The 25,115-nt window shown below is 41.9% G+C and overlaps 1 protein-coding gene across 14 annotated transcripts in view; it reads right to left on the reverse strand.

The window, feature by feature from the left end:
* Positions 1 to 25,115, reverse strand: part of ASXL3 (ASXL transcriptional regulator 3) — a 152,630-nt gene that overhangs the window by 41,443 nt on the left and 86,072 nt on the right. For 11 of the 14 annotated variants that reach the window (XM_037892671.2, XM_037892673.2, XM_037892677.2 and 8 more), the window contains 3 exons: positions 19,932 to 20,049; positions 18,884 to 19,003; positions 13,914 to 14,077 (listed from right to left, as the gene is read on the reverse strand). In XM_037892671.2, coding sequence (XP_037748599.1) covers positions 13,914 to 14,077; positions 18,884 to 19,003; positions 19,932 to 20,049 — 402 coding nt within the window. Of the gene's footprint in view, positions 1 to 13,913; positions 14,078 to 14,272; positions 14,327 to 16,871; positions 16,943 to 18,883; positions 19,004 to 19,931; positions 20,050 to 25,115 lie in introns of those variants that run through there. The other 3 variants (XM_037892679.1, XM_037892680.1, XM_037892681.1) reach the window with 3 other exon arrangements.

Consider the following 25,115-nt stretch of genomic DNA (forward strand, 5'->3'; position numbering starts at 1 on the left):
TTTCCAGAAGAACCTGCTGGACCTGGAATGCTTCTCGGAGTTCAGTCATGCAGCATCCATGCTGTGAGGTGGAAAGAGGTGAGGTTCAGGTGCAGCAACCGCCTCTTGTGATCCTGAGAGCACGTCTGGATGGTTGGGAAGAGGCCACGGAGCTGCTACTGCCAAGTCCATGAGCATGCGAAACCAATGCTGATGAGGTCAGGCCAGGATGCTCATAATGACTTGTGCCTTGTCCTTCTTGATCTTGGAAAGGACCCTGCTGATCAGTGGGATTGGCAGGACGGCATACCTCAGAGTGCGTGACCACGACAGGAGAATGGCATTCGATAGCGAGCCGCTGTCAAGGTCTTGCAGAGAACAAAACTGGTGGCATTTTCTGTTTTGACTGGTGGCGAAGAGGTCCACTTGGGGAGCTCCCCACTTCTGGAAGAGCATCCTGATGAACTCCAAGTGGGGGAACCACTCATGATGAGAGAAGGAGGACCTGCTGAGGCGATCCACCGGCATGTTCTGAACACCGGAGAGATGGGAGGCTTCCAGGTGGATCGCATGCTGGATGCAGAAGTCCCACAGGTGAAGGGCTTCCTGACAAAGGGCCGATGACTGGGCTCACCCTTGTCTGCTTATGTAGAATATAGAGGCTGTGTTGTCTGTCAGCACCTGTACCACACAACCAGACAGATGGGGAAGGAACACCTCGCAAGCTAGGCGGATGGCCCTGAGCTCTCTGAAATTTATGTGGAGTGACAACTCCTCTCACAACCATAGCCCCTTAGTCTTGAGAGCACCAAGGTGTGCTCCCCAACCGAGACCATCTGGGATACTGTGGGCCGTGGAGTCACAAACGCAATACCTTCCATCACTGGGTTGGACCACCATTGGAGGGAGGTGAGTACCCACAGCAGGATAAGAGCCCATCGAAAGGGATCTGGCTGGGAAACAGACTGACAACAGCCACATTTGAAGGGGCCTTAGCAGCAGCCTTGCATGTCGGATGACATAGGTGCACACAGTGAGCGGGTGTGCGGTGACTTGGGTGATCAGATCTGACACTGCCCTGAACCTGGTTTGTGGTAAAAATGCTCTGGCCTGAATGGAGTCGAGGACAGCCCCTCTGAACTGAGACCAATGTAGATTTTTGTTTATCAACAGACCCAGAACATGGTAAGTGGCTCGCAATGCCTCGACAATGCACTGCACCTGCTCTTTGGAGCGGCCTTTAATGAGCCAGTCATCGAGACAGGGAAAATCTGGATACCCTGAAGTCTGAGGTAGGCTGCGACTACTGCCATGCACTTTGTTAACACTCTTGGTGCTGTTGCTAGGCTGAATGGGAGCACCACGAACTGGTAGTGTGCCAGTAAGACCACAAACAGTAGAAATCTCCTGTGGCCGGGAAATATTAAAACGTGAAAGTAAGTATCTTTCAGATCGAGGGAGGCATACCAGTCTCCAGGGAGGGAATGATGGAGGCCAGGGAGACCATGCAGAACCTTCAGCTTTCTGAGGTATTTGTTGAGGTCTCGCAGGTCTAGGATGGGGTGTAGAATGAGAAATTACCAGGAGTAAAATCTTTTCCCTCTTCATTCTGCAGGAACTTCCTCTACGGGCCCCAGCCACAGGAGGGCTTGCACCTCCTAGGTGAGCAGTTGCTGGTGATAAGGGTCCCCGAAGAGGGATGGAGAAGGGGGGTGGGAAGGAAGGATAGAAAGAAATTGGAGGATATACCCCACTGCCACCATATCGAAGATCCAGAAGTCTGTAATTATAGTGGTCCAAGTGGAGAGGTAAGACAACAAACGGTGGGAAAATAAAGGGTGAGACAAATCCTGGTTGCAGGCTGTGAGGTCGCCCTCGAGCATCCCCTCCGAATGATTGCCTGTTCTTAGGAGGGGTGCGGCTCAACCCCAGATAAGCCCCTGGTGCCGGCGGTTGGCTTTGGTGTTGCCTATATGTAAGTGGGGGAATAGTCCCGCTCTTGCGGGGAACTTTCCTGGTTTCTACACTACCCCGGTGAAGTGGGCTAGTGAAAGGATCTGAATCCTCACTCCCACTTCCTTTACCCAGTGGCCTCTCTGCCCTTGAAGACTCCCCTTCCACTTTCCTGTCTGGCAGAGTCCTCGAAACCGCAACAAGTCTGGGCCCAGGATTCCTGGGGGGCTCGAACCCAACCCTGCTGTAGTCACCTAGGACAGGGGCTAGGGTGTCCCCACTCCGGGGTACTCTCTCTGCACTGGGCACTTCTCTGACCCACCGACCATTACATAAGAGTTAAAGCAAATGCAAGTTATTTAATCAACAATTAATTTTAAAAAGAATAAGGAAAAATGGAAAGGTTAAAGGAAACACATCACCCCGCTCTGTGGCAGGAAACATCACAAACAGTGTCTCTGGGATTTCCGGGCAGTTCACAGTCTGTTCCTTGTAAGTCCCAGGCCCCCTTCTCAGGCCCTGGCTGTGCTGCAGGGATTCTGTGGGTTGGACACTCGCTCTGGTGGTGGTGGCCACACGCTCTCAGGCTCTAAGTGGTAGGACCCTTCTTCCCAGTGTCACCCCCGCCCTGTCAGGGTTACGATCCCAGCCTGGCCTGCAGAGCCCCTTGGCTGAAGCATCTCCCTGTGCTGGGCCTGCTGCCCAGGGTCCCCCTCGCTCTCCCCAGCTGCTCACCGCACCCAGCTCCAGACCACTCCAGCCCCAGCTCCACCACTCTGTCTCTGCACTGCTGCTGCTGCTCTGCCTCCAGCTCCATGGGCTGCTTCTTTGGCCCCTCTAGTTCTGGTTGCTGCAGCTCTGCTCCCAGAACAGGTCTGCTCTGCAGGCTGCTTCTGTGACTCTGCTCCCAGCACTGACCTGCTTCGTGGGCTGCTTTTCTGGCCCCTCTGGCTCTGGTTGCTGCAGCTCTCCTCCCAGGACAGGTCTGCTCTCTCTGGGCTGTGCCTCTGGCTTTGGGGCTGCAGCTCTGCTCCCAGGACAGGGGCTGCTTTTCTGGTCCCTCTGGATCTGGCACAGCTCTGCTCCCCAGCTTAGCTTGGGCCCCTGCTTTCTCCTTAGCTCCGCCCCACTCTGTCTGACCCAGGCAAATCCAGCTCACACGGAGGACGGGACCTCCCTGGCCTCCTGACTCTCTGATTAGCCTGCTCGCCCTGTCATTCAGGCTGACCTGGAGCATTGGCCTCTCCCCATTGCTTCTGGGGGCTGTCAGTCTCAGGGTCCTGATTCCCCATCGACCCTTCCCCCTTTTTAGTACTGGGAGCTAGCAACTAAAACACCCCCACTGAATGTTCATAAGGGGGCAACAGTCCCCTTACATATATCCTCTGCTCTCCCTATGGTACGGTTCCGCTCTGGCCTGGCTCTTGACGTTTAAATCTCTTCCTAGCATAGGCCAGGATGTACAGACTCAATGAGCAAAGGGTGGCCCTTGAGTCTTTCAGGCCGTGTAATCTGCTGTCCGTTTGTTCAGCAAACAGGAGCGAGCTGTTGAATGGGAGATCCTAGATGGACTGTTGGACTTCCGCCGACAGGTCAGATGACTGCAGCCATGATACCCGCTGCACTGACCACTGATGCCATTGCCTTGGCTGCGGAATCTGCCACATCTGAGGAGGCCTGGAGGGAGGCTCTCGCAATTACCCTACCATACTCTAGTATGGCATTGAACTCCTGCTTAGTGTCCTGTGGGAGCGAGTCAGCAAACTTGGCCATGGGTTGCCACACATTAAAGTGATACCTGCCGAATGGGGCCAAATGATTTTTGATGCAAAGCTGTAGGCTGGCTGAAGAATAAATTTTCCTGCCATACAGATCAAGTCGCTTCATGTCTTTATTCTTGGGGATTGAGCTGGGTTGCCCCTGCCTGCCACTCTCATTGGCCGCCGTGACTATTAAGGACCTGGGGGCTGGGTGTGTATATAAGTATTCAAACACTTTTGCAGGGATGTAATACTTGTGCTCTGCGCTCTTAGAAACAGGGGGCAAGGATGACTCCGTCTGCCAACAGGGCTTTTACAATTTTGACCACCCCATAACGGACAGATAGGGCACTCTTGCTGGGGCTGCTGTGGCCAGCACATCGAAGAGGGAGTCCGTGAGTTCAGACATCTCCTCCGCCTTCAATCCCAGGTTTGCTGCCACCTGTTTAAACAGCTTCTGGTGAGCTTTTACATCATCTTGAGGCACTGTTTGTGAAGGGCCTGCTACTGCCTCATCAGGTGATGAGGAGGAGGCGGCCAGCCCAAGATGCGGGGCAAGTTCCCCGTCCCCTACCTGGGGAACTCCATGCGCTGGACGAAGTGGCTCCTGGGTCCCTTGGACTGATCTGACGTCCGAGCCGGTGGCGGGCAAGACACTGAGGCTGAAGGTCTTTCTCATGCCTCATGCCTAAGGTTCCCCAGCTTGGGGGCATGCCCAGGAGTTATACATTTGCCAGGGCCCTGCCACTGACCCCGTGGTCATGTAATTGTAGATTGGCCCTGAGGAAAACCTGCTGATTGTGAAGGTGGTGGCAAGTCTCTGGGGGCTGTCAACTGCTCACTCTCAGAGCCCGAGAAGGAATGATCTTCCTCTGGTGACCATGTCGGTGTCACCACAGGGTAGGCTTCCCCACTATATCTGGCGATCTTGTGCCTGCCATTTCGCTAGCGGTACCAGGAGCCCGCTGAGCCATGCCATGTATCCAGCGACTGGCGGTGCTGCTCATAGGCCCAATAATAATCCGGGGAATGATGCCACCTATTTCAAGGATGGTGTGCAGGCTCCCGTGACTATGACTATGGGAATCGTCTGCGACACTCCAGTGACCGACGTTGGGGCTCCCATGACCGGCGACAGGGTTCCGAAGAGCGGTGCCAGGATTCCGGAGAGCGCCGAAGAGGCTCTGAATAGTGGCGCCTGGAAACCAGGGAGCGGTGTCTGTCAGATGATCGCTGTCGGGGTTCCGGTGACTGGCGACATGCCTCTGTGGCCCAGTACCATGGATCCGGTGACTGATGTCAGGATCCGGGGGATTGGTGCTTGGAGTCTGGCGTTCTGTGCTAGGAACTCGCTGTGCGGTGAGTCTGTGATCCAAAGCACGGCTCCGGAGGTTGTTGGCATGGCCTGGTGAGTGAGACAGACCCAGAGTACAGTACCACAGGGGTGACTTTTGTAGGGGTGCCATTGAAAGCTTTTCCCTAGAAATGGTTGGGAGGGAGGGGTCCTTGGGCCTCTCTTCCTAAGGAGTAGGCGGCACTGTGAGGGAGAAGATGTCTTTTGCCACTTGAAAGGGTTCCGGAGTGGACGGCACCATGAGGTACCACGTGCCTCTACCACTCCCTGGAGTAAGAGGCAGATGTGGGGCGGATTAGACCCAACAGGCAAGGCTGCCACCTGGCTGCACTCCAGTGACAGCGAGATGGTCTGAGCCGGTCTAGGCTGAACTTCTCCCTTATCCTTGCCATTGCAGGTCCCCGGGGAGCGTCCCTTTCCCGCGTGCTTTCTGTCTCTTTTGGCTGGTACCGGTGACATGGATTGGCACTGGGAGATATCCAGTGCCGGGGGAGGCGCTTCCTGTCGATGCCAAAGTACTTGGTACTGAGTCTGAATGTGCCAGCTCTGAGGCCGGTGGAAGCACTGACTCTATGAGGAGCACGTAGAGACTAATGTCTCTTTCCTTCTTGGTCCGGGGCTTGAATCCCTTAGGAATGCGACACTTCTCACCAATGTGGGACTCACCCAGACACATCAAACAGCTAAGATGTGGATCACTGATTGGCACAGGCTTCTTACAGAGGAGCGTCCCTGGGCTAAATCCCTAGGGGGGCACTATCAACTAGAGTATACTAAAACTATTAGGAACTGTTAACTATCACTAATTACAACTATTTACAAGAGAAAAAGTTCAGAGCACCACTGAATGAGAACCACTTACTAGAGCAAGAGGAGTGTTCAGGCCTCTACGCTGGTGGTAAGAAAGAACTAAGGGAGGGAAGAGGCCAGCAGCGCCCCTTATACAGCCCATATATGTGCCACTCCGGGGGTGCCAAAGCTGGTCCCCTATTGATACCACTCAGGCTAAAAACTTCCGGGACTGGTGCATGTGGCAAGCACACACACCTACAATGGAATGGATATGAGCAAACACTGAAAGAAGATACTTGAGACTGCCTGCTCTGCCCCATATAAAACAGAAGACTCATATTCATAAAATAACAGAAGCTGCACTAGCTCAAAACAAAAAAAGCAATCAGAAGTACAGGACACATGGCACACTATCCAGAGCAGTTGCTTGTACTGACAGACTGTAAGAGGATAGTGCAACTTTGACAAGACCAATTGCAATAGCACATCTTCAGTAATGAACTTACAGTCTACACCTAACACTGTAACAGTGCAGTGCCCCAATGCAGGCTATCACCAAGCTGAGCCTTGCTCCAACCAGGAGCAATTTCAATAGTTCTGTCAAGACCTGTGCATTGCAGCAAGCACTTACGTGTGTGGATGTGAGACATGTTACAAAGAAGTGTGAGGACACCATGCAACAAGGGCTTTAATAACCCAGCACAGAGTGAACAGTTTCCACAGCAGTAAGTCTATGTGTGCTAGCAAACACCGATTCACACCTTTTAACGACTGTGAATAGGTTTGCAGACTCAAAAACCATGGTATTTAAACAAAATTTTCATGTCACGGTGTTTGCACGGCACCTAGCATGACATTGCCCTGATCCTGACTGGGGCTCTACTGGAACCAAGCAAGCAAGCAGCAAGAGTGCCATTAACACATTGTTTATCTGAACTGAAATGCACTGAACTTGACAATCGTCCCAGTTAAGAGCTTGAGCCAACTCCTATAGTCTTTCCATTCACGTACATACTTTTTTTTTTTTTTAATACATTAGCATGGTTTTGAGAAATCTCTCACAGTTGCTCTGCTACTAGCGCAACTTCACTACGGGGAGCAATAGTGGGAAGACTAGTTTAGACAGGGCATGGGTATATTTTCCACCATGTCACTTAACAGTGATCCGAGCAAGTTGGAAATATGAAATTTGTCAAAATACTGTGAGCACTGAAAAGCCATCAGGTATGAAATCACTATCAAGAGATTAACTTCAATAGCTATTGAGAGATATGTATGTACTGAGATTAGGACCACTGGATCAGCAAATTAAATTTTAAGGCAGCCACTACATCGTTCTGTAGGGTAAAGATAAACATTTCAAAAGTGCCCACTTGACTTAGGAACCTAATTCACATTTTCAAAAGTGGCATAGGCATTTAAGAGCCTAAGTCCCATTGATCTGTCAACTGACTTTCAACGTACATGTTTTTGAAAATGTGCCATAAAATTAATGAAGAAACACACCCATACAAAACTGAATTTTTCCACATTTGTAACTGCTGTGACTTCAGAAATTGTACATGAATCATGAACTATGAAACTAAATTGTACCATAAAGAACCGTGAAAAAATGCTCATCTTTTTACACTAACCAATAAAATCAAAGGTAAAAATCAGTTAAGGAAAGAAATATACCATATGACGTTCAATTACTGACACAATGGGGTGCCATTTTAATGGCTTTTTAATGTGCCCAGTTGTGCCTAGGTACACAAGACATATGGCACACTTCACCCTGTACTATCCATTTTTCCTTCTAGCTTGTGTGTTTCTATCACAACTTTAAAATTATTTTAGTGTAGTTCTTGAATGGGTAAACAATTGCATGAGCAATTATAATGAACAACAGAAAGCTCAGTACCTACCCAATGATAAAAAATTGAAAAAGAACAATTAAAAAAAAAAAAAAGAGAGAGAGAGAGCGCATTGGTACAACCAGCTAAAAACAAATATGAATTGGGAATGTGTCTGGGGTAAGATATCTGTTATACAATAATTCCACAGAGAAAAATGTAAAATGAATCATGTGAAAACAATACAACACAAAGGATGAATTCTGAATAGAAAGATGTCATAACACAGAAAGGTTAGTGAGGCACTGCAGAAAATGTCAAAGCCTTTGCCTGAAATAGAGATGCTGCAAAGAAAGCCATCAAATTGATGGGTTGTACTACTAAAAAACGCAGTGTGAAAAAGAAGCTGAACTTGCTCGCTCCTAATATAGCAGGGCTATATGTTAAAACAGTATTAACGTATTAATAAAAATGACAAAAACAAGCTGACAGAGTGAGAGCTGCCAAACCATCTTTATCTCATCCTGTTCTGCTCAAATATTGTAGCTGATATGTACTATACATCACCTTCTCTCAACACTGCGAAAGTACTTGAGTATCTCAACCTAAGCACAGGTAATTTCAGCAGAAAAAACAGGCTTAAAAAAAGGAAGTTACTTTTATAGATGTTCATTTGTTATGAGCAAAGCAAAAGCAAAGAGTTTTTCAAAATGAAGTTTTGTAGGTGGGCTGGTCCCTAAATCACTTTGCCTATTTGAAAGGAATATATGAAATCAAACTTATTTCATTTAAAAAATGCTCTGCACATTTTTTCAATAAAGAATTCAAAAGGAGTTTTAGCATGGAGACTTGCTCTACATGTGAAGTACCAACATTAACCCAATCGAGTAGGTCAATGATGTGAAACAGAAACAAAATATTCTCTAGGTAAAGTTGACCTGAACATGACAGGATGTTACAGTGTCTTAGATCAATATTACTGGCACTGACCCCCAAGACAGGCTTCAGTTCTGGTGTCACTGATCTACAAACAAAAGTGCTTGAGGAAGGTCTTGATTCAATAATTTTTTGGTTTAAGAGGAGACATTATGCAGTGTCTAGTATCAAGGATTTGTTTTTATGAACCTTAAATAGTCACATGCTCTCGTGAATTATTACATTATTCATGTATTTTCCTAATAGTATTTAAATGTCGAATTTTTTGCCTTACTACCTACCTCTTGCTGCAAACGGTAAAGGTGACCTGAATTCAAACCAAGAGATTTATATTTCAGTTATATAAAATGAGTGTTGCTAAGGGGAGACTTAATTTTTGCTAGGCCATTTGCTATTGCACATTTTTGCCTTAAATTCTCTGGAGCTGATAAGATCTGTTGACTAATATATGCTGGCAAGCATACAAATATGTATCATAATAATATGTATTATTCTCTCTCATATATATGAGAGAGAGAGAAAGAGAGAATACATATTTTATTATACACACACACACACACACACACACAGGTATGCATTAAGCAGTAAGCACAAATAATGTAACAGTGATACAGCTTAAACTGGCTCATACAATAATCTTGTTCACTTATGCTAAGTATCCCATAATTCCTTACATCTGCTAAACTAAGCATTTGGCATAAGCAGATAAGAAACTTGTCAAAAATCAAGATACATTTGCTCTACCTTCACTGACCAGTACATGGAATGCTAGTATCCAAAACAAAGATAAGGAAGGAACTCATGGGTTGCATTTTAGTGATGTGTTAAAAGATGTGTAATTTGTAAAATCATATAAATAATACCATCAAATGTGTAACTGGGGGGAGCACACCTTCTGTGTGAGGTGCATACAACATTGCTGCAGGGAACAGCTCCTTGGAGTCTGGTAGCATATACCTTTTTCCTGTACCATATTAATAACCTGACTAACATTGGCTATTAGATCCCTTGAGTATATTTCATAACAAACCAAAATGTGGTCAAGCAATTCACTATAAAATTTTCAACAGCCCAGAAGCCCTGGGAGCCCCACCATGCAGACTATGGGGTCCCAGAGCTACCAGGTTCCCTACTCCCAAGCAATTTGCCAAGGACGCTGACAATATGTCAGGGACACAAATGTTTTCTGGGACCAAGGCTCTGGGGCAGCCCACCAGGCAGATTGCCCCAGAGCCAGGGCTCCATTCCCTTTCACAGAAAACCTCAAAATATTTGTGCCCCCCGCCTGCCAAATCATAGAAAAAACAAATTTCAAAATATCAAAACCCTCTGGGCAACGGAAATACCTTTTTCCACCCAGCTCTACTTCCAAATTCTTTTCATGATATTTTGAACACAAAGAATGCTGTATGAGCATCTTTACTGCTGAAATAAAATCTAATCAACATGCAACTTGGAACTGTTCAAACATGTAAGTTGTGAATAGCAGATGGCATTCACACATAGATATTTTTCTAACAAACATTCTGGATGTTAAGGAGAAAATTATTTTAAAATGTAGGGAACAATCATACAATCTTTACTCAGGCAAAATTCCAGTGAGAATAGGAAAGAGTACACACAACAATAGAGTTGTGGTGTTCAACCTTTTTCATGTAAGGACCCATGCCCCTAAGCCTCTGCTCCCATTTAGCAACATGGGAGGGGTGGGATGGTTGCGACTCCTCCACACCAGCTCATCTCCATATTGAGAACATCTATTCTAAAGTGCAAGATTTGGTCCTAAGCCTTTTTTGGACAAGAGGTTGATATAAACACAATTAAACCTTGAGTTAATTTGGGGTTTTTTCTTTGCTTAACTAAAAAAGGCAACTCACTTAAGTAATGGTTGCTAAAAATGTTTGGATTTGTATAAACAAATGCATGACAAGTTTCAGCCCAATGCCATTTAAGAAGGTGGAGTTATATAACGTAGAAAAATGGGGTTTATGACAGAAATGACAATTGACCATTCATCATACAGTTGTTCTATCTGGAGCAGTAATAAAGTGTAATTGAGTCTGCACTTACTCAACACTATATTTCATTGATCACCATACATGAAGACAAATAGTATTGATATATTACATTTACATAGCATCTTTCATCACAGCACTTCATATAGTATATCCATACAGCACTGCTGAAATGCAGTCATCTTTGGGGAGGACACCAGCCAACTATTGATTGCACAATAGTATAAGGAGGGGAAAAAAATTTCTGAGAGTAATTGCATGTAGTAATTATCAGACAAAAAGTTGTGGAAAAAAATCTGTGGAGTTTGGATTTCTCCGGCATTAGCAAGTAAGTGTACAGGTGTTCCCAGAGATGGGCAGGCATTTGCTTGGCTGACATGGTCACTGGGCACTAAAGTTTTCCTACCCCCAAATAACAAAGCTGCCAAGAGAGACTGGTGAAATTAGGTGTATATGAGGGATGAGGACAGCAAGAGATACTGCTCAAGTGGCTGCCAGGGCTCCATTTTCCCACTTCCCCTGGAGACAGGTAGGGCCACTCTAGCTTTTCTGCTCCTGGTAGCAAGTGGCCCTCTGAAACAATGACACATGAACACTCTCAGACTATGTCTTTCCAGGCCTCTCAAAATCCCTTTCCCTCTTGCTCCCTGGCGGAGGGTGGGATAAGGGAATACCTTCCCTGGTATTTACTGAGTATGTCCACACTTCGAGCTGGAGGGGTAAATTGTGATTTGAGGAGATGTACCCACTCTAGCTATGATTGAGATAGCTATACTTATACCCATTCAGCTTGAAGTACAGACATACCCTTCCTGGTTCTGGGGTTGGAGAAGATTGAGACAAGAGCAGGGCCTGTACAAACACAGAGAGAGCTCAGCTCAAAAAAGCCTTGCTGCTACAGGGAGTGGAAAAGAGCCTGCCAAGAGAAGTCTAGCCTGCCTTAGCAGGAGAGATTAGGAAATTAGAAACCTGACAGGCCCTGTGTCTCACTCCTTCCCGCCAGTAGGCGGTGTATCAATGCCCAACACTCCTCCCAAACACGCAGATGTGAGAGAGTGTCATTACATTGATCAGTCCACTCCTGTTGCAGCCAGAAGGATGCCTTATGGGACACCTTTTCAGACATCACATCAGGAAACACCCACATTTGATATTACAACCTCTGTAAAGTAAAGGTCAGGGACAGGCCTCCAGAACTTCCATCCTCCAAGAGACAAGAAACCCTGAAATGATCATTCTTCCAGCCACCAAATCTGCCCACGATTCCCAAACATGTGCACCACCCCTGCTTTCCAAAAGCACATAAAAAAGAGAACCTGGGTTTCTGTTCAGACCCATGAAAGACAGAAAGAGGCACGGGGAAAACATGAGATGAAAGAAAAAATACTGCTGCAAGAGTATGAGGCTGGAGGCGTATTCTTTTAGTAACGACTTTTCTTGGCCATGGAGGAATTGGGTTTAGTTTTGTGGTACTGTGCTTGTTGCACTCGTATGTATTATATCAAAGTTTATTGAAAGAAGAATGAGAAGGAAATGGTTTTGAAAAAAATCTTAGTAATTTATATCTAATTTAGCAAACAGTCTTGTTTTTCATGCCAAAAGCTGTGCAAAACTCAAAAAAGAATCGATTTTCCATGGTACTGAACATGAGTGCAGTTTTTACTGAATACATTATCTTACATGAAGGTAAGGCAGTAACCCAGCACTGTGGTCCCTATCTTTTTATAATCTTTACGTTAGGAGAATTGTAAATAATGCCAGTAGTTTTACAAATTGAAGTGTGAATGTTTAGCTCCAACTGAATTGGATAGGAAATAGGATCGTATCTAACAGACAATCTTATCTCTTCTGAATCACTAACTGAAAGCTGTTAGATAACTGAAAACTATCAATAAAATTTTAACTGCATCACAAATTTAAATCTAGCTGTTTTTCGGCCTGATGAAAAACTGTCCTTTTTAATTTTGTTGATAGCCATTTTAAGTGCATCTGAGGAGAATGACAATAAATAATTCTACATAACTTCTGATGCAGATCTAGCTTTTAATGTTCGACTTCAAATACTCTCTGTTGACAAAGCGTATAGTTTGAATAGTCCTTAAAATATAGTATATACTTTGTTAAGATGTTGAGTCAATCAATTGCTTATATTGTTCTCTATATATCTTTCTGTTGCATTTTTGTGGCATCTGCCATTTTCACAAAAACTGAAGAACGAGCCAAGAACCTCAAGAGCTAAAGCCATGAGTCACAACAATTTGACCTAAGAGCCAGGCTCTGTAGCTGGGGCTGTAACAGACTCAAATCCTTTGTGGACTGAGAACAGAGAGGAAATGTAACTCACTGACTATTTGCATACAACATAAGGACCTGATTTAGCAAAGTACTTAAGCATGTAACTAAAGTTAAGTACATGCCTAGTCCCATTGAAGTCAATGGGACTATACGTTTGCTTAAATTAGGCAAGTGTTTAAGTACCTAGCTAAACTGGAGCCTAAATTACTATTGTTCTAACTGCTAACAATATGCTGGAGAAGACACAGAGAGGCTCCTCTACCCCAAGGAGCTTACAGTCTAAAGGACAGATACAGAGAGGACAACACACGTTGGGAAACCTGAACTAATAACTTGAAAGATTTATCTTCTCCTCCCATGCCCATTATCTCCCGTGAAGCGGGTGTTTGACTGGACGAAGTGAGCACTGGTGGGGCTCATGCAAGAAGTGAGTCTTTTAATAGGGATATGAATGAGGTGAGAGGATGGAGGCCTGGTGCACTGGAACTGAGAATTTGTTCCAAAATGGGCTGAAGTGTGGAAGAAGGCATGGAGATAGGAGTGAGAGAAGGAAACAAATTAAGCATTGAGGCTGATAATGTTGGCAGAGTGCAGAGGCTGAGGGGAACATAGCAAAAAATGAGATGTGGGGTGAAATTGTGTAGGTCCTTGAAAGACAAGAAGTTTAAGCTTGTTAAGAAGGCAAAGGGGAGCAAGTAAAGGTATTCAACGGGTTAGGAAGGTAATCTGACCGGCTGCATTTTGGACAGGTTGTAATTGAGTGGTTTGGGTTTCAGGGAGGTCAGAGAAGTGGAGGCAGCAGGGAGGCAGGATATGATCTGGACACAAGTGAATGTTAATTAAAACTCTCTGATGCAGAATAGCTAAGAAAAACAATTATTTTACAAGTTTCATTCTATAATGACTTTGAGTGGAATCAAGTCAGACTTCGTAAATATTCAAAACACAAAAAGTTTTATTAGTAAGGAAGCAAATGTTTTATGTTTCTACTTACCTGCCTGTCTACTTCTGGAAGCAAAAGCAGAAGGTATTGTTGAAAATGCTGAGGTAAGGAAGCAAAGGTGTGTTTGTTTATTAAAGCCCTCAGGTTAGTGTTCACTAGAATAGATCCTGGTGTTTCTATGTCAATATCCTCAGCTTTGGTCCATTTCAAATGTCCTGGAGTAAATAAACAACACATTTACCTTTACCACAGATAACAGAGGGAACCGGAACAATAATTTTTCTCAAAAGTTATTTATATTTTATATAGTATAGTGCAGTCCAATAAAACAGAGCTTTGTGATGGGGAATATAGCTTTCTCCTGGATTCTAGGAGCTTCCTTTTATACATCCCAATGTTCACTTCCTCACCTTTCACAGCATCCATGTTCCAGTTACACCATGACCAATATTCTCCTTCTTGAACTAGAAGTCAGGAAATCTTGATTTAGCTGAACAAGTAAATTTTCCTGTCATTTCATCAACATATTTTTAAGCATCTACTGCTAAGCAAAATTAGTTCACACAAGACTGAATGTTTGTTAGAACATATGTGGCTGCCTGAACAGGCTCAAGTGGGTGAAACTTTATTACACAGAGTGAAGTTTTTATTTGTGCTCCTATACGTGCAGCACACTGTTGTACACCTATCATATTCATTTGCTTTTTCTATATATTACCACTCTTCTGTGTTCTTATTCTCTCTTCAAAAACCCTTCGTGCATTATCACAACTTGAGACATATGTGATCACAGAGGAGAGACTGTCTAATTTATTAGTGATATATTAATTTTGTGCAAATAAATTCATATTTTTCTGAATTTTCATAAAATCTAAAAGATGTAAATAGCATACTGCAACTGCAGACTAACCCACTAAGAATCTGTCAAATGGGACAAGAAGACTCATTAAATTAATTAGCTGACCAGTCCCAGCAAGTCCAAAAGAACATGCAAGTTCTAGGCGAGATTAAAAAAGAATAGATTTATACCCAGAAGGTTAAGTAGAAGTGCTCAAGACAGAAACTGCTGAGGCAAACCATCTGAGATTCTTGTTTGCTTGGACTTTTAATATTTCAAAAGTCCTGCAAAGCGATGCTTCAGCAAGATCACACCCAAGCAACAAGGTGAGTCATGCCCAAGTTCTGAGGGAGTCCCCTGAAATTTTTTTGTCATTATTGTTAATATTGAGAATACTCAGCACTTATACAGGGCCTTTCATCTGAGGATCTCCAAGTGATTTGTAAAGGAGGGTAGATTATCCCTATTTTACAGATCGGGAAACTTGGGCAAAGAGACCTTAAGAGACTTGTTGAATGTTACTCAGTATGAAGAGTAATATGAATACAAGTACTACAATTTGATTTTTCTGGATTTCTTAAGAGCCTTATTGTTTGGTCTCTGCTGAAAAGCTATGATAGTGTCCAAAGAAAAGTTTGCAGCCAATTTGCAAATTCTATAGTTTTCCGCTTTGAATGAATAGAGAAATTCACAGCCTCCCCTAAATTTCCTGCAATTTCTTGTTATTTTTCAACAAGCAACACTGACTGAATGAGATAAGGGTTAGTCTGTCTTCAGCATCATGTAACCTTATACAACATATGCTTCGAACATCCTGCATTTCAATACAGCAAAAACTCCATTAAAACCATTGAATCCCCTGTTATGAAGGACAATCATGTGGAAGAAGTGCTCATTTTAATGAGTGCATTACATTAAATTGCCTTCACCATCTGTTCCACCCACTAACTATACATGCAGAAAAAACATAATTCCCAAGTGTAATACGAGTAAGTATGATGTATATGATTTAAACGCATGTTTACAGTCCTTTCTTTTAACAACGTAGGATGCACCTGTCCTCACGTTTTAGGTGCAAATTGGAGAAAAATTGTTCTCCCCCACTAATATCTTCCCCTTTGATGGAAAAAGCTCATGGAAAGGGAAAAGGTGCTCCTAAAACTAAAAATGAGTTTTATACTGCGGAGTTGCTACCATAGTATCTCCTCTAGAATGAAAGTTTCTGAAGTGGACAGAGGGTGTGATGTCTTGAAATTGCAAATAGCCCAAGAAGCTTTCAAAAAATCCGGTTTCATCTTCACAGATCTGGGGCATACACATGTTGTGTTGGCTCCTTCACCCTGCGATCAACTTCAATTCAGTATTACTGCAGAGACCATATGAATTAGTAGTTGTAATTGCTTTAACAACACAACATATCATCCCCAGAATAAAGTGCCGGTAGAATATTCTAATGAAACCGTGAAAAAAAACCATGCTTAAAAATGTGTTCAGGAGGATGCCAAACACTGAGATGAGACAATACATGTCTTCTTTGCTTATAGAGAGGTACCTCGGGCAGCCACCTTTTGAATTATTTTATGACCATCAACCTAGGGGACCCATAGCTATCAGAGAACTGGAAACTGAGGTCAGATAAAAAATAGAGCCCTGCAATTATAGAATACACCCCAAAGATGAGAGAAACTCACTCAGTTTATTGAGCTGGCAAAGGAGAAACTAACACAAGTCCCAATAAATCAGAAGACATGGTATGATAACAGGGGCAAGGGAATTAAATATAAACCAGGTGAAAAAGTTTTGCTTCTGCTCCACAGCAGTGAGACTAAATTAGTAGTAAAATGGCAAGGACCATGTAGTCATGAGACTGGTAAGTCCTGTATATTATGCAATTACCACAGCTGGTAAGCAAGGGCAAAAATATATTCTGTGAATTTATTCAAAAGGGTGGAATGAACCCCAAATTGGTCAGAAGGGTTTTCTTGCAGGGTATACCACAAGTAAATCAGAGAGTACAATAGAAGAAATATGGGAGATCGTGAGAGTCTCTGGGAATTCAGATAGTTAAGCAATGTCTGGAATTGAACCAGGCACAGCATTGGGATTTGGACCTACTCTTAAAGGTATATAGCAATTATTTTACTAGTACCCCAGAACACACTGATACTTACTCACACAATAGATATCGAGGGCCATAAACCCATAAGACAAAGATTCAAGCGTATATCTGAATGGATGAAACCTTTGGCAGAGGAAGAAAAAGAAAACATGCTCAAATTAAAGGTTCCTGAAACCTCCAGAAGCCCATGGCATTCCCCAGTGGTTACTGTGCCCCCAAAAGATAGGGGAATTAGGTTCTGTATAGATTTCAGAAAAATTAATGCTATCTCTACATTTGATAACTATCCAATGCCAGGAGTTGACAAAACACTGGAGAAAATGGACATGGAAAATCTCTCTCAACCCTACATCTAGACAAAAATTACTGAAAGATCCCTCTAAACCCAGCATCCCATTGTAAAACAGAAGTTCCTACACCCTAGGGATTTTTTTTTATTTAACAACAATACCATTTGGTCTATATGGCCCACCAGCCACTTTTTAATTAAAGATTGATGGATAGTCTGCTGAAAGACAATGTATGAAACTGAGTCACATAACTCGATGATGGGCTGTTATTTAGCAAGACTTGGGTGAACTATCTGGTACACCTAAGAGCAACAGTCTAAGGCTACATCTACTCTACAGCCGGGATCGACGCTCTGAGATCAATGCACCGGCGGTCGATTTAGCGGGTCTAGTGAAGACCTGCCAAATTGACAGCAGATCACTCTCCAGTTGACCCCTGTACTCTACCCCCGTTGAGAAGAGTAAGGTAAGTCAACGGGAGAGTTTCTCCCATTGACTCCCCGCGGTGTAGACCCCACGGTGACTCAACCTAAAGTATGTCAACTCCAGCTATGTTATTAAAGTAGCTGGAGTTGCATGGCGTAGGTCGACTTACCACGGTAGTGTAGACATAGCCTAAGAATTACTTATAGTAATCAATATGAAGACATGTGTTTAGCAAACAAAGAAATAAAATATCCTGTGGGTTTTTTTTGTCTTTTCTCAGAAAATGGATTCATAAAACTAAAACAAGACAAAGTAAGGACACTAAAGGAGACCAAGGTTCTTACCACCAAAGGAAAACTTAAATCCTTTAAAAGGTTAGCCAGCTACTACAGAAAGTTTATTCCTAACTTCTGAGATGGCTGCTCCACTAACAGATCTCACCAAATACATGTCAAAAGGACTCAGACTGCTGAATGTGAACAATCCTTTGTGGAGATAAAGAAACAGTTATGTTATTACCCCATTTTACGTAGCCCAGTCTTTGAAAAACCATTTATTTTGCAAACAGTTGCTTCTAAACTGGGGATAGGAGCAGAGCTGAGCCAAGAATTTGAAGAAATGGAACACCCTATTCTGTATGTGAACAGAAAACTGTTCTTCAGAGACAGAAACACTCCACAACAGAATAGGAATGTCTGGCTTTTGAAAGGTTACTTTATCTCCTCTTAGGACAAGATTTTACATTAATTACAGATCATCATCCTCTAAATTGAACAATATGAAAATATTTGGTATTTAGCACTACAGCCATTTAGCTTCAAAATAATGCATGAGTCCTAAAATCAACATAAAAATGAGGGTACTGTGTCTCATTATGGGATGGAATATGAAAATGTTATTGAACTAACAGGTTTTCTCCTGACAAGAAGAAAGAATGTGCCATTCTCTTCGGGAATAAGAAAGAGAAGATTGGGAGAAAACATAACAGAAGATAAGAATACTTTCCAGCTAGTAAAGAGGGTAATGCAAAAAGCAGTAGCTAGTTACAAAATGGCCTCTTTGGAGGCCAAAATGCAACTACTTCGCTCTGTCAAATTTAAATGGCCAGTTGCAGAAAGGCATGCTAGGAAAAAGATTCCTATATGAAGGCAACCCTGCGGAATTCACAGGGATGAGGTAGCCATCAAAGGAGGTATGCTACTGGGGAAGAGCCTGCTTTTGCATTGATAACAGCATCAGCATATTACAGTGACAAAAGGAACTCTCTAAAGGGAGATTACACGATTTATAAAAACTTCAGTATTATAGTAACAAATAAAATACTTTAGACATCCCAAGTCGTACTCACCTAAACCAGACTTTTTTAATCTCTTTAAGTGCTGACTTGTTTGTTTTCCAGTTGGAGATTTTTGCCCATGTTTCATTTCTTTATCAGAACTGTCTGCTTCACCATTTTTTGATTCAGATCCTTAAAAAAACCAGAAACACATTACAGGGATGCACTTTATTCCTCCTTCAAAACAAAAACAAAAATAAGGGTTGTTTTTTTTTTTAAATCAAGAGCAACATCTAATTTATCTGATACTTGCTGAAAGGTAATATACCTTTTTGGCCACAATTTGATTCCTGAGCACTGGAGGAAATGGAAGGAAAAGTTCAGTAAATCAAGTAAGTTGTGAAAACTAAAGTTTGCTGAACACTGCAGTCAGTCAAGATGTTCACTAATCCAATATAAATAGCGCTCTGCTATGATACTCAAGAAATATCTTTAAAAATAATTAAGCTCCATATTATGGAGTAATAAAGCAATCAAAGGAGAAAAAAAATCATTTCTTTGCAAAGTAACTTTTACAAAAAGAGGTGTACCTCAAAAATACGATCATCGATCTGTTATAAATGTGGATGTACATCTCTGTAGGATCCTTTTAAAATGAAGCGGCTAACAACCAGAACTAAAGGTCAGGGTTGCACCGTGGTGATAAGAATGTTGCCAGAACAAAAAAGCTAATGCAAGGATCTCTGGTATTGCAATGGAGAACTGAGACACAAATTCATACTCACAGAGGAGTTGTTTTTTGATGGCGTTGAATGCTAGCATGTGGTCTTCCATTAGAGTTCCACAGACAAACAGAAATGTTACTTTGCATTCCCTTAAAGCTGATTCTGCTATCAATTGTCAGTTGATTATGTACTTTCAGTTTTTTAATAATAAAACAAAGAACAAACCCTCCATCTTTGACTCACTAGATTTGGTAAGGAAATAAAGAAGTTATACAAAACTACTATGTGGAAATATCATTATTTGCAGCAATTCTACATTTTGTATGCTACAGATTCATTCAGAGGAAGGCTTTGTGACTAGAACTAATATTTCACACAGTCCTTTAGCTATTTACCTGAAGGTGAATCCGACTGCTCATCAGACACCTTTAATGGTGTCAAAACAACACGAGGAACAGTCTTGTTAACCATCATTGAGACTCCATTTCTTCTTTTCTGCTGTTGTCTTAAAGCCTATAAAAATAACAAAACATAAAAATGCAACAAAAATACTGCTTTTAAGTGGATTACATGAGACATTTGCCTATCATTAAATTGAACCTCCTAAGATAACTGTATTTTACATAGTTACTGATTTTTCAGACTTCACACTAGTCCCCTTTATGTCATTTTCTTTTAAAAGCATAAAATGAGGCTTTTGGTTTTTAAGATAAAGAAGATGCACCTTAGATCATTTTCCAATACAGTTTTGACAACAAAGAAGCACATAACTGTTTGCTCTACCTTAGCAGCACAACATGATAACCCATGGAATTTGAAACTAAGACATCCAAGGAAAATAAATGTAAAATAAATGTTTTGAAACCAGAATAAAAATGTGTGTGTCTGCACATCTCTTGCAGGTGCATCCTCTCCAGTATACTGCTCAGTCAATCAAGTTAACACAGAGTGTCATCAGTATGTACAGCATGTAAGGACTACAGTATTGATGCACTCACTCAGCCGTGAGTAGTGCTGCACAAAATCACTGAACATGGCAGGAATCATTTATTTCTGTGAAGGGAATCAGTCCTAATCTTGGAAACCTTGCAGCACTTGGCTTCTGTCTGCTTGACTTTGGGCATTAACCTTCAGAACACGAACATGATGGTGTTCTGGCAAATCCAGGGGAAAATGAGACAAGAATAAATCTCTACAAATGGGAGTGCTTTGTGTTTCATAAATGGATCAACCACAGGGGTTAATAATGTAATACAAAAATATAAAAAGTTTAGAAACAGTGAATATCTGCCAGATTATTTTATACAGAAAAAGACATGAGAGTCAAAGGTCTTAAAAATATATGAATACGAACTTTTGCCAGTTAAGATATTTACAAGAATTGAAAGTTTGGAACAAGTCAGAATGGACTGGACTTCAATACTGATCTTCTCTAATCTTCTGCAATCTAAATATTGCACTCTTCTTTTCCTCTCTGATTTGTGTTTTGGTTTTTTAGATGGTACTCAAATAGAGGACATGTTTGGAAGGACTAAAGGGATTATTCATACTAAACATCAGTGCCTGGATTTCTGAAATTAATTCTGTAATTCATCTGTAGTACATTCATAAAATATTTCACATAGGTAAAACAATTCCAAAATCCTAAACAATATCTATTGCATTTAAATAATACACTATAAAATACATTCAGCCACATAAAAATATAGTTAAACTATTTCATTAATGTATTAATAGGGTGCTTATCCAAAGGCATCTAAGCACCATGTAATACACACCAAAATAAAACATCTGGAAATCAAACAAAAGAGAGAAGCTGCTCAGATCCACATGAGGTTATCCCAAAGGTCAGCGCAAGTCAAGACCAACCCCAAATTTCACACCTCACCTCACCAGCCATACCAGAATGTACACAGTGCCAAAAACTGTCTTGAAACATTTCCCTCAATCCATAGTATTGCCTGGCTAAAATTAAACCCAGATGTCACTTACCCAAATAACAATGTCATTTAGATAGTAAATTTAAAAAAAAAAGTCAATAAAGGATTAATTGAAAAGGAAGCAAAATTGTGTGATATCAGTCAGCATACATAACCATAACGTAACCAAAACCCATCTCTCTTTATTAACTCCCTTAGCAGCTTCATATACGTGTTGAACTGCAGGGAGAGGAGATTATAAACCTGCAATCTCCTATGGGGAGACCCCTAAAGTGAAGTTGAGCCGGTGCCCGTGACCAGAGTCCACCCCCTATCAAGACTGAGCATAGCCATTCGGGAGCACTCTCACTCACCTCCACCATGGACTTCAACCTTGTCATCAGCACCTGATGGAAACCAGTATTTTCCTATATATTACACAGAAAATGCAACAGAGGCATATTTGCTTTCTGATGAATCAGTTTCATGGGGGAAAGTAAGAGATGGGGCATTCTCCATCCACAAGAAGTTTTAGTCTATTTCGATCTAACGTAGGCATTTTCTAATGAACCCAGAACCAATGTATCTGGGCATCGAATACAAAGTTACGCTTCTCTTTGTCACTCAGATTTATTTTTAATTTAAATTTTCATAATTTATTTGTTTTGAGACCCATGGTCTTCTATTTAACAATCAAGCAGCTAACTATGGGAATGATCCTGGAAACTTATTGCCATGCATGGATCTTTCCTTGTGTCTGGAGCCCCACCTGGAGTCCCGGTGGAGGAATTGAAATAAGGGTCCGTACACGTGGATACGTGCAGGACTGGGCCCTAGGATAATGAAAGCTATAAAGCTACATGTGCATTGTATTTTTACTTTAGTTAGTTATAAAAGTATCAATGAAGAATATGGTTTCCAGCGAGGAAAAAATGTAAAACTACTAACTCAATCCATGCCTGTCCTTCCTCCAACCTCCCAAAGGAAAGATATGGAAAAAAACTGAATAATTTAAAATTGATATCTATTGTAAAGCAACGTCTGGGATTTTTGTCAGCCCACCCTGTTTGCTGGGGGATGCTAATCCCTGCTGACTCATCACGACAGACGGAGCTTGTCACTTCCACCCTAGATTTAAGGCCCTTTGGGCAGTGGGAGCTGAGGTCTAGCACTGAGAGGTTTTTGCAAGAAAAACGTAGGAAGAGACAAGATTAGGAAGACATCTCAGTCAGAGGTTTATGTTTATATTGTTATTCTAGTAACCAATAAAACCCAATTCCAGAAAGAATAAGTTTGGACTAAAGAAGTGTGTGCATACTCTTGCAAGGTGGAGACTCTACCTGCATACACCTAACCTGAGGGGTATCAATTTTAGGATACAAGACTACTGTAGGATATGAGAAGAATCTTGTATCCTAAGATTAATTAGGATAAAAGGCTGTAAAAGGCAGAGTCCAAAAGAGAACACAAATTACTTGATAAACAGCCTACTTTACTAACTGTAGAATTCTAATTCCCAACTGATTTCCATTAAGTAGTCACGAAGGAAAGCTTGCTTTTTTTTTTGCCCCCACTAGAGAGCAGCAATGCACTGGAGGTTTCGTGGTATTTCCTAAAATACAGGCCAATTATATTTAACTGATTTTAAGGTGGGAAAGACTCTGACCCAGGTGGGAAAATGGCTGTTCTCCCTGTTAACAACTGAAAAAAGCCTCCCTTAAGGGGAGGAATAAAAGAAAATGATATCAAACCAAACAGTAACTGGGGAGAAGAAAAACCACACACCCTAAAGATGGTGTAAATTCCTCTCCAAACCCAGAAGATCAAATCGTCAAGTTTTGTGTTTGTACCTTACACTGCTCTGAAATCTGAGTGATTTTTTTACATCTCTACAATTCATAAAGAAACAGTGCAGCACACAGATAAAGAATTAATACCGAAAAACACTTCTATTTGAGATTAAACGCATGACATGCGGAGAATGTTAAAAAATCAGTTATTAACAACACAGCTATGTAACACTTGGTTGCATCAGGCAACATCATCTTGGATTGCTACTTTGTGCTATAAATGTAAAGTCTACATTCTGAAACTTCTATCATGAAACATAACCTTTGAAATTTCACACATTATGGATCAGAAATGTTAGGCTATGGAATTTTTCTGGTCTGACATATGAAAAACAGGATCTATGCCATGCTGAAGAAAATCTATTACGCAAAATAAATAATGAGTCCACACCATGACTATGGATTCTAAATTGGAAAAGATGAAACAGATAGATTTATGCTGTATCACCAATTCATTTCACATCACCATAAATTTAGTGAAATTCATAAATCTTTGTCCCTTCGCTTACCCTATTCTGCTAGCCAAATTAAAGAAGTCTAACTGCTATTCCTCCATTAAATTAAAATCTCACTGACAACCTTTTTTTTCCACAGATACTAAAAAAACCACAGCAGTGAGCATTACAACATACTTCCAATATTCTTATGAGGCTGCTACATGCTTAAGCTTTTTAACACACATTAAAAATGTTGAATTATAAATACATAAGTGCAACACTAAGCACTTTGTACAATAGTATTATCTTAAAACAGTCTCATGAAAACTGCTACAGAATATAAGCGTAAGATCCAAATACATGGAAGGAATTTATTTATTACACGTTAGACCTGTGGACCAGGATTAATAACGTATGTAATAGTAATGGTAAATAATTTTGAGAGGCAGGGCAGTCCAGTGGATAGAGTACTGGACTTGAACTCGGAAGACTTGGGTTCTAGTCTCATCTCTGCCACTCCTCTGCTGTCTGTGAGCATCACACTTCTGTATCTGTTTGGATTCCCACCTTTTGTCATATCCATTTAAACTGCGAGCTCTTTGGGGCAGAGCTTTCTTCTGAAATGTATTTGTATAGTGACTAGCACAATGGGGTGCCATTCTTGGTCAGGCTTCTATATGCTACTATAATACAAATTAGCTGAACATTATGTACATGAGTGATGGCATGGAGGTAAAATGTAATAAAACATACGGCAGCATGTGTGTGTTAATTAAACCAGCATTACTTCTTCTACAAGAAGCTTGATCATACAACCACAACTACAATTTCCATAGATCATTGTAGTACAAAAGTAAAACTATTTTTTGTTGCTTTTCAACAGCACAAAGAAACTGGAAAGACAAAAGGGCTGATGTTTGTGTTAAATAACCATTCTGACTTGCATAAGAATCGGGACAAAGATGGCATGTGCATCAACTCACTAATGATTTTACTTTCAAAAGAAGAGGGTTTGTTTCAAAACAAAAAATGGTTTGTGTAGTATTAAGTGGTTAACAGTGATCAACTGAAAAATCTTCTATGGAGAAAAACTCTCTCTCTTCCAACTTAGCAAAAAGCAAACAAGCTACACAGGAAGCAGCTTGTGTCATATGTTTTTATTTTAATAAAAAAACTGGACTATATTAATGAGATCTAGGTACTGGTTAGTTTGCACTTGTAGGGTCTACATGGTGCAGTGCAGCATGCTCCTACGTGCTGCAATTTACAGCCCCACGGTCTGAACTGCTGAGCCATGCAGACTATTTTGTAATTAAAATAAAAACCAAATCACCATTTTCCTTCAAACCAAACTCCCCAACCATGGAGCACAG

This window comes from Chelonia mydas, chromosome 2, assembly GCF_015237465.2.
Source record: "Chelonia mydas isolate rCheMyd1 chromosome 2, rCheMyd1.pri.v2, whole genome shotgun sequence".
Taxonomy (NCBI): domain Eukaryota; kingdom Metazoa; phylum Chordata; order Testudines; family Cheloniidae; genus Chelonia; species Chelonia mydas.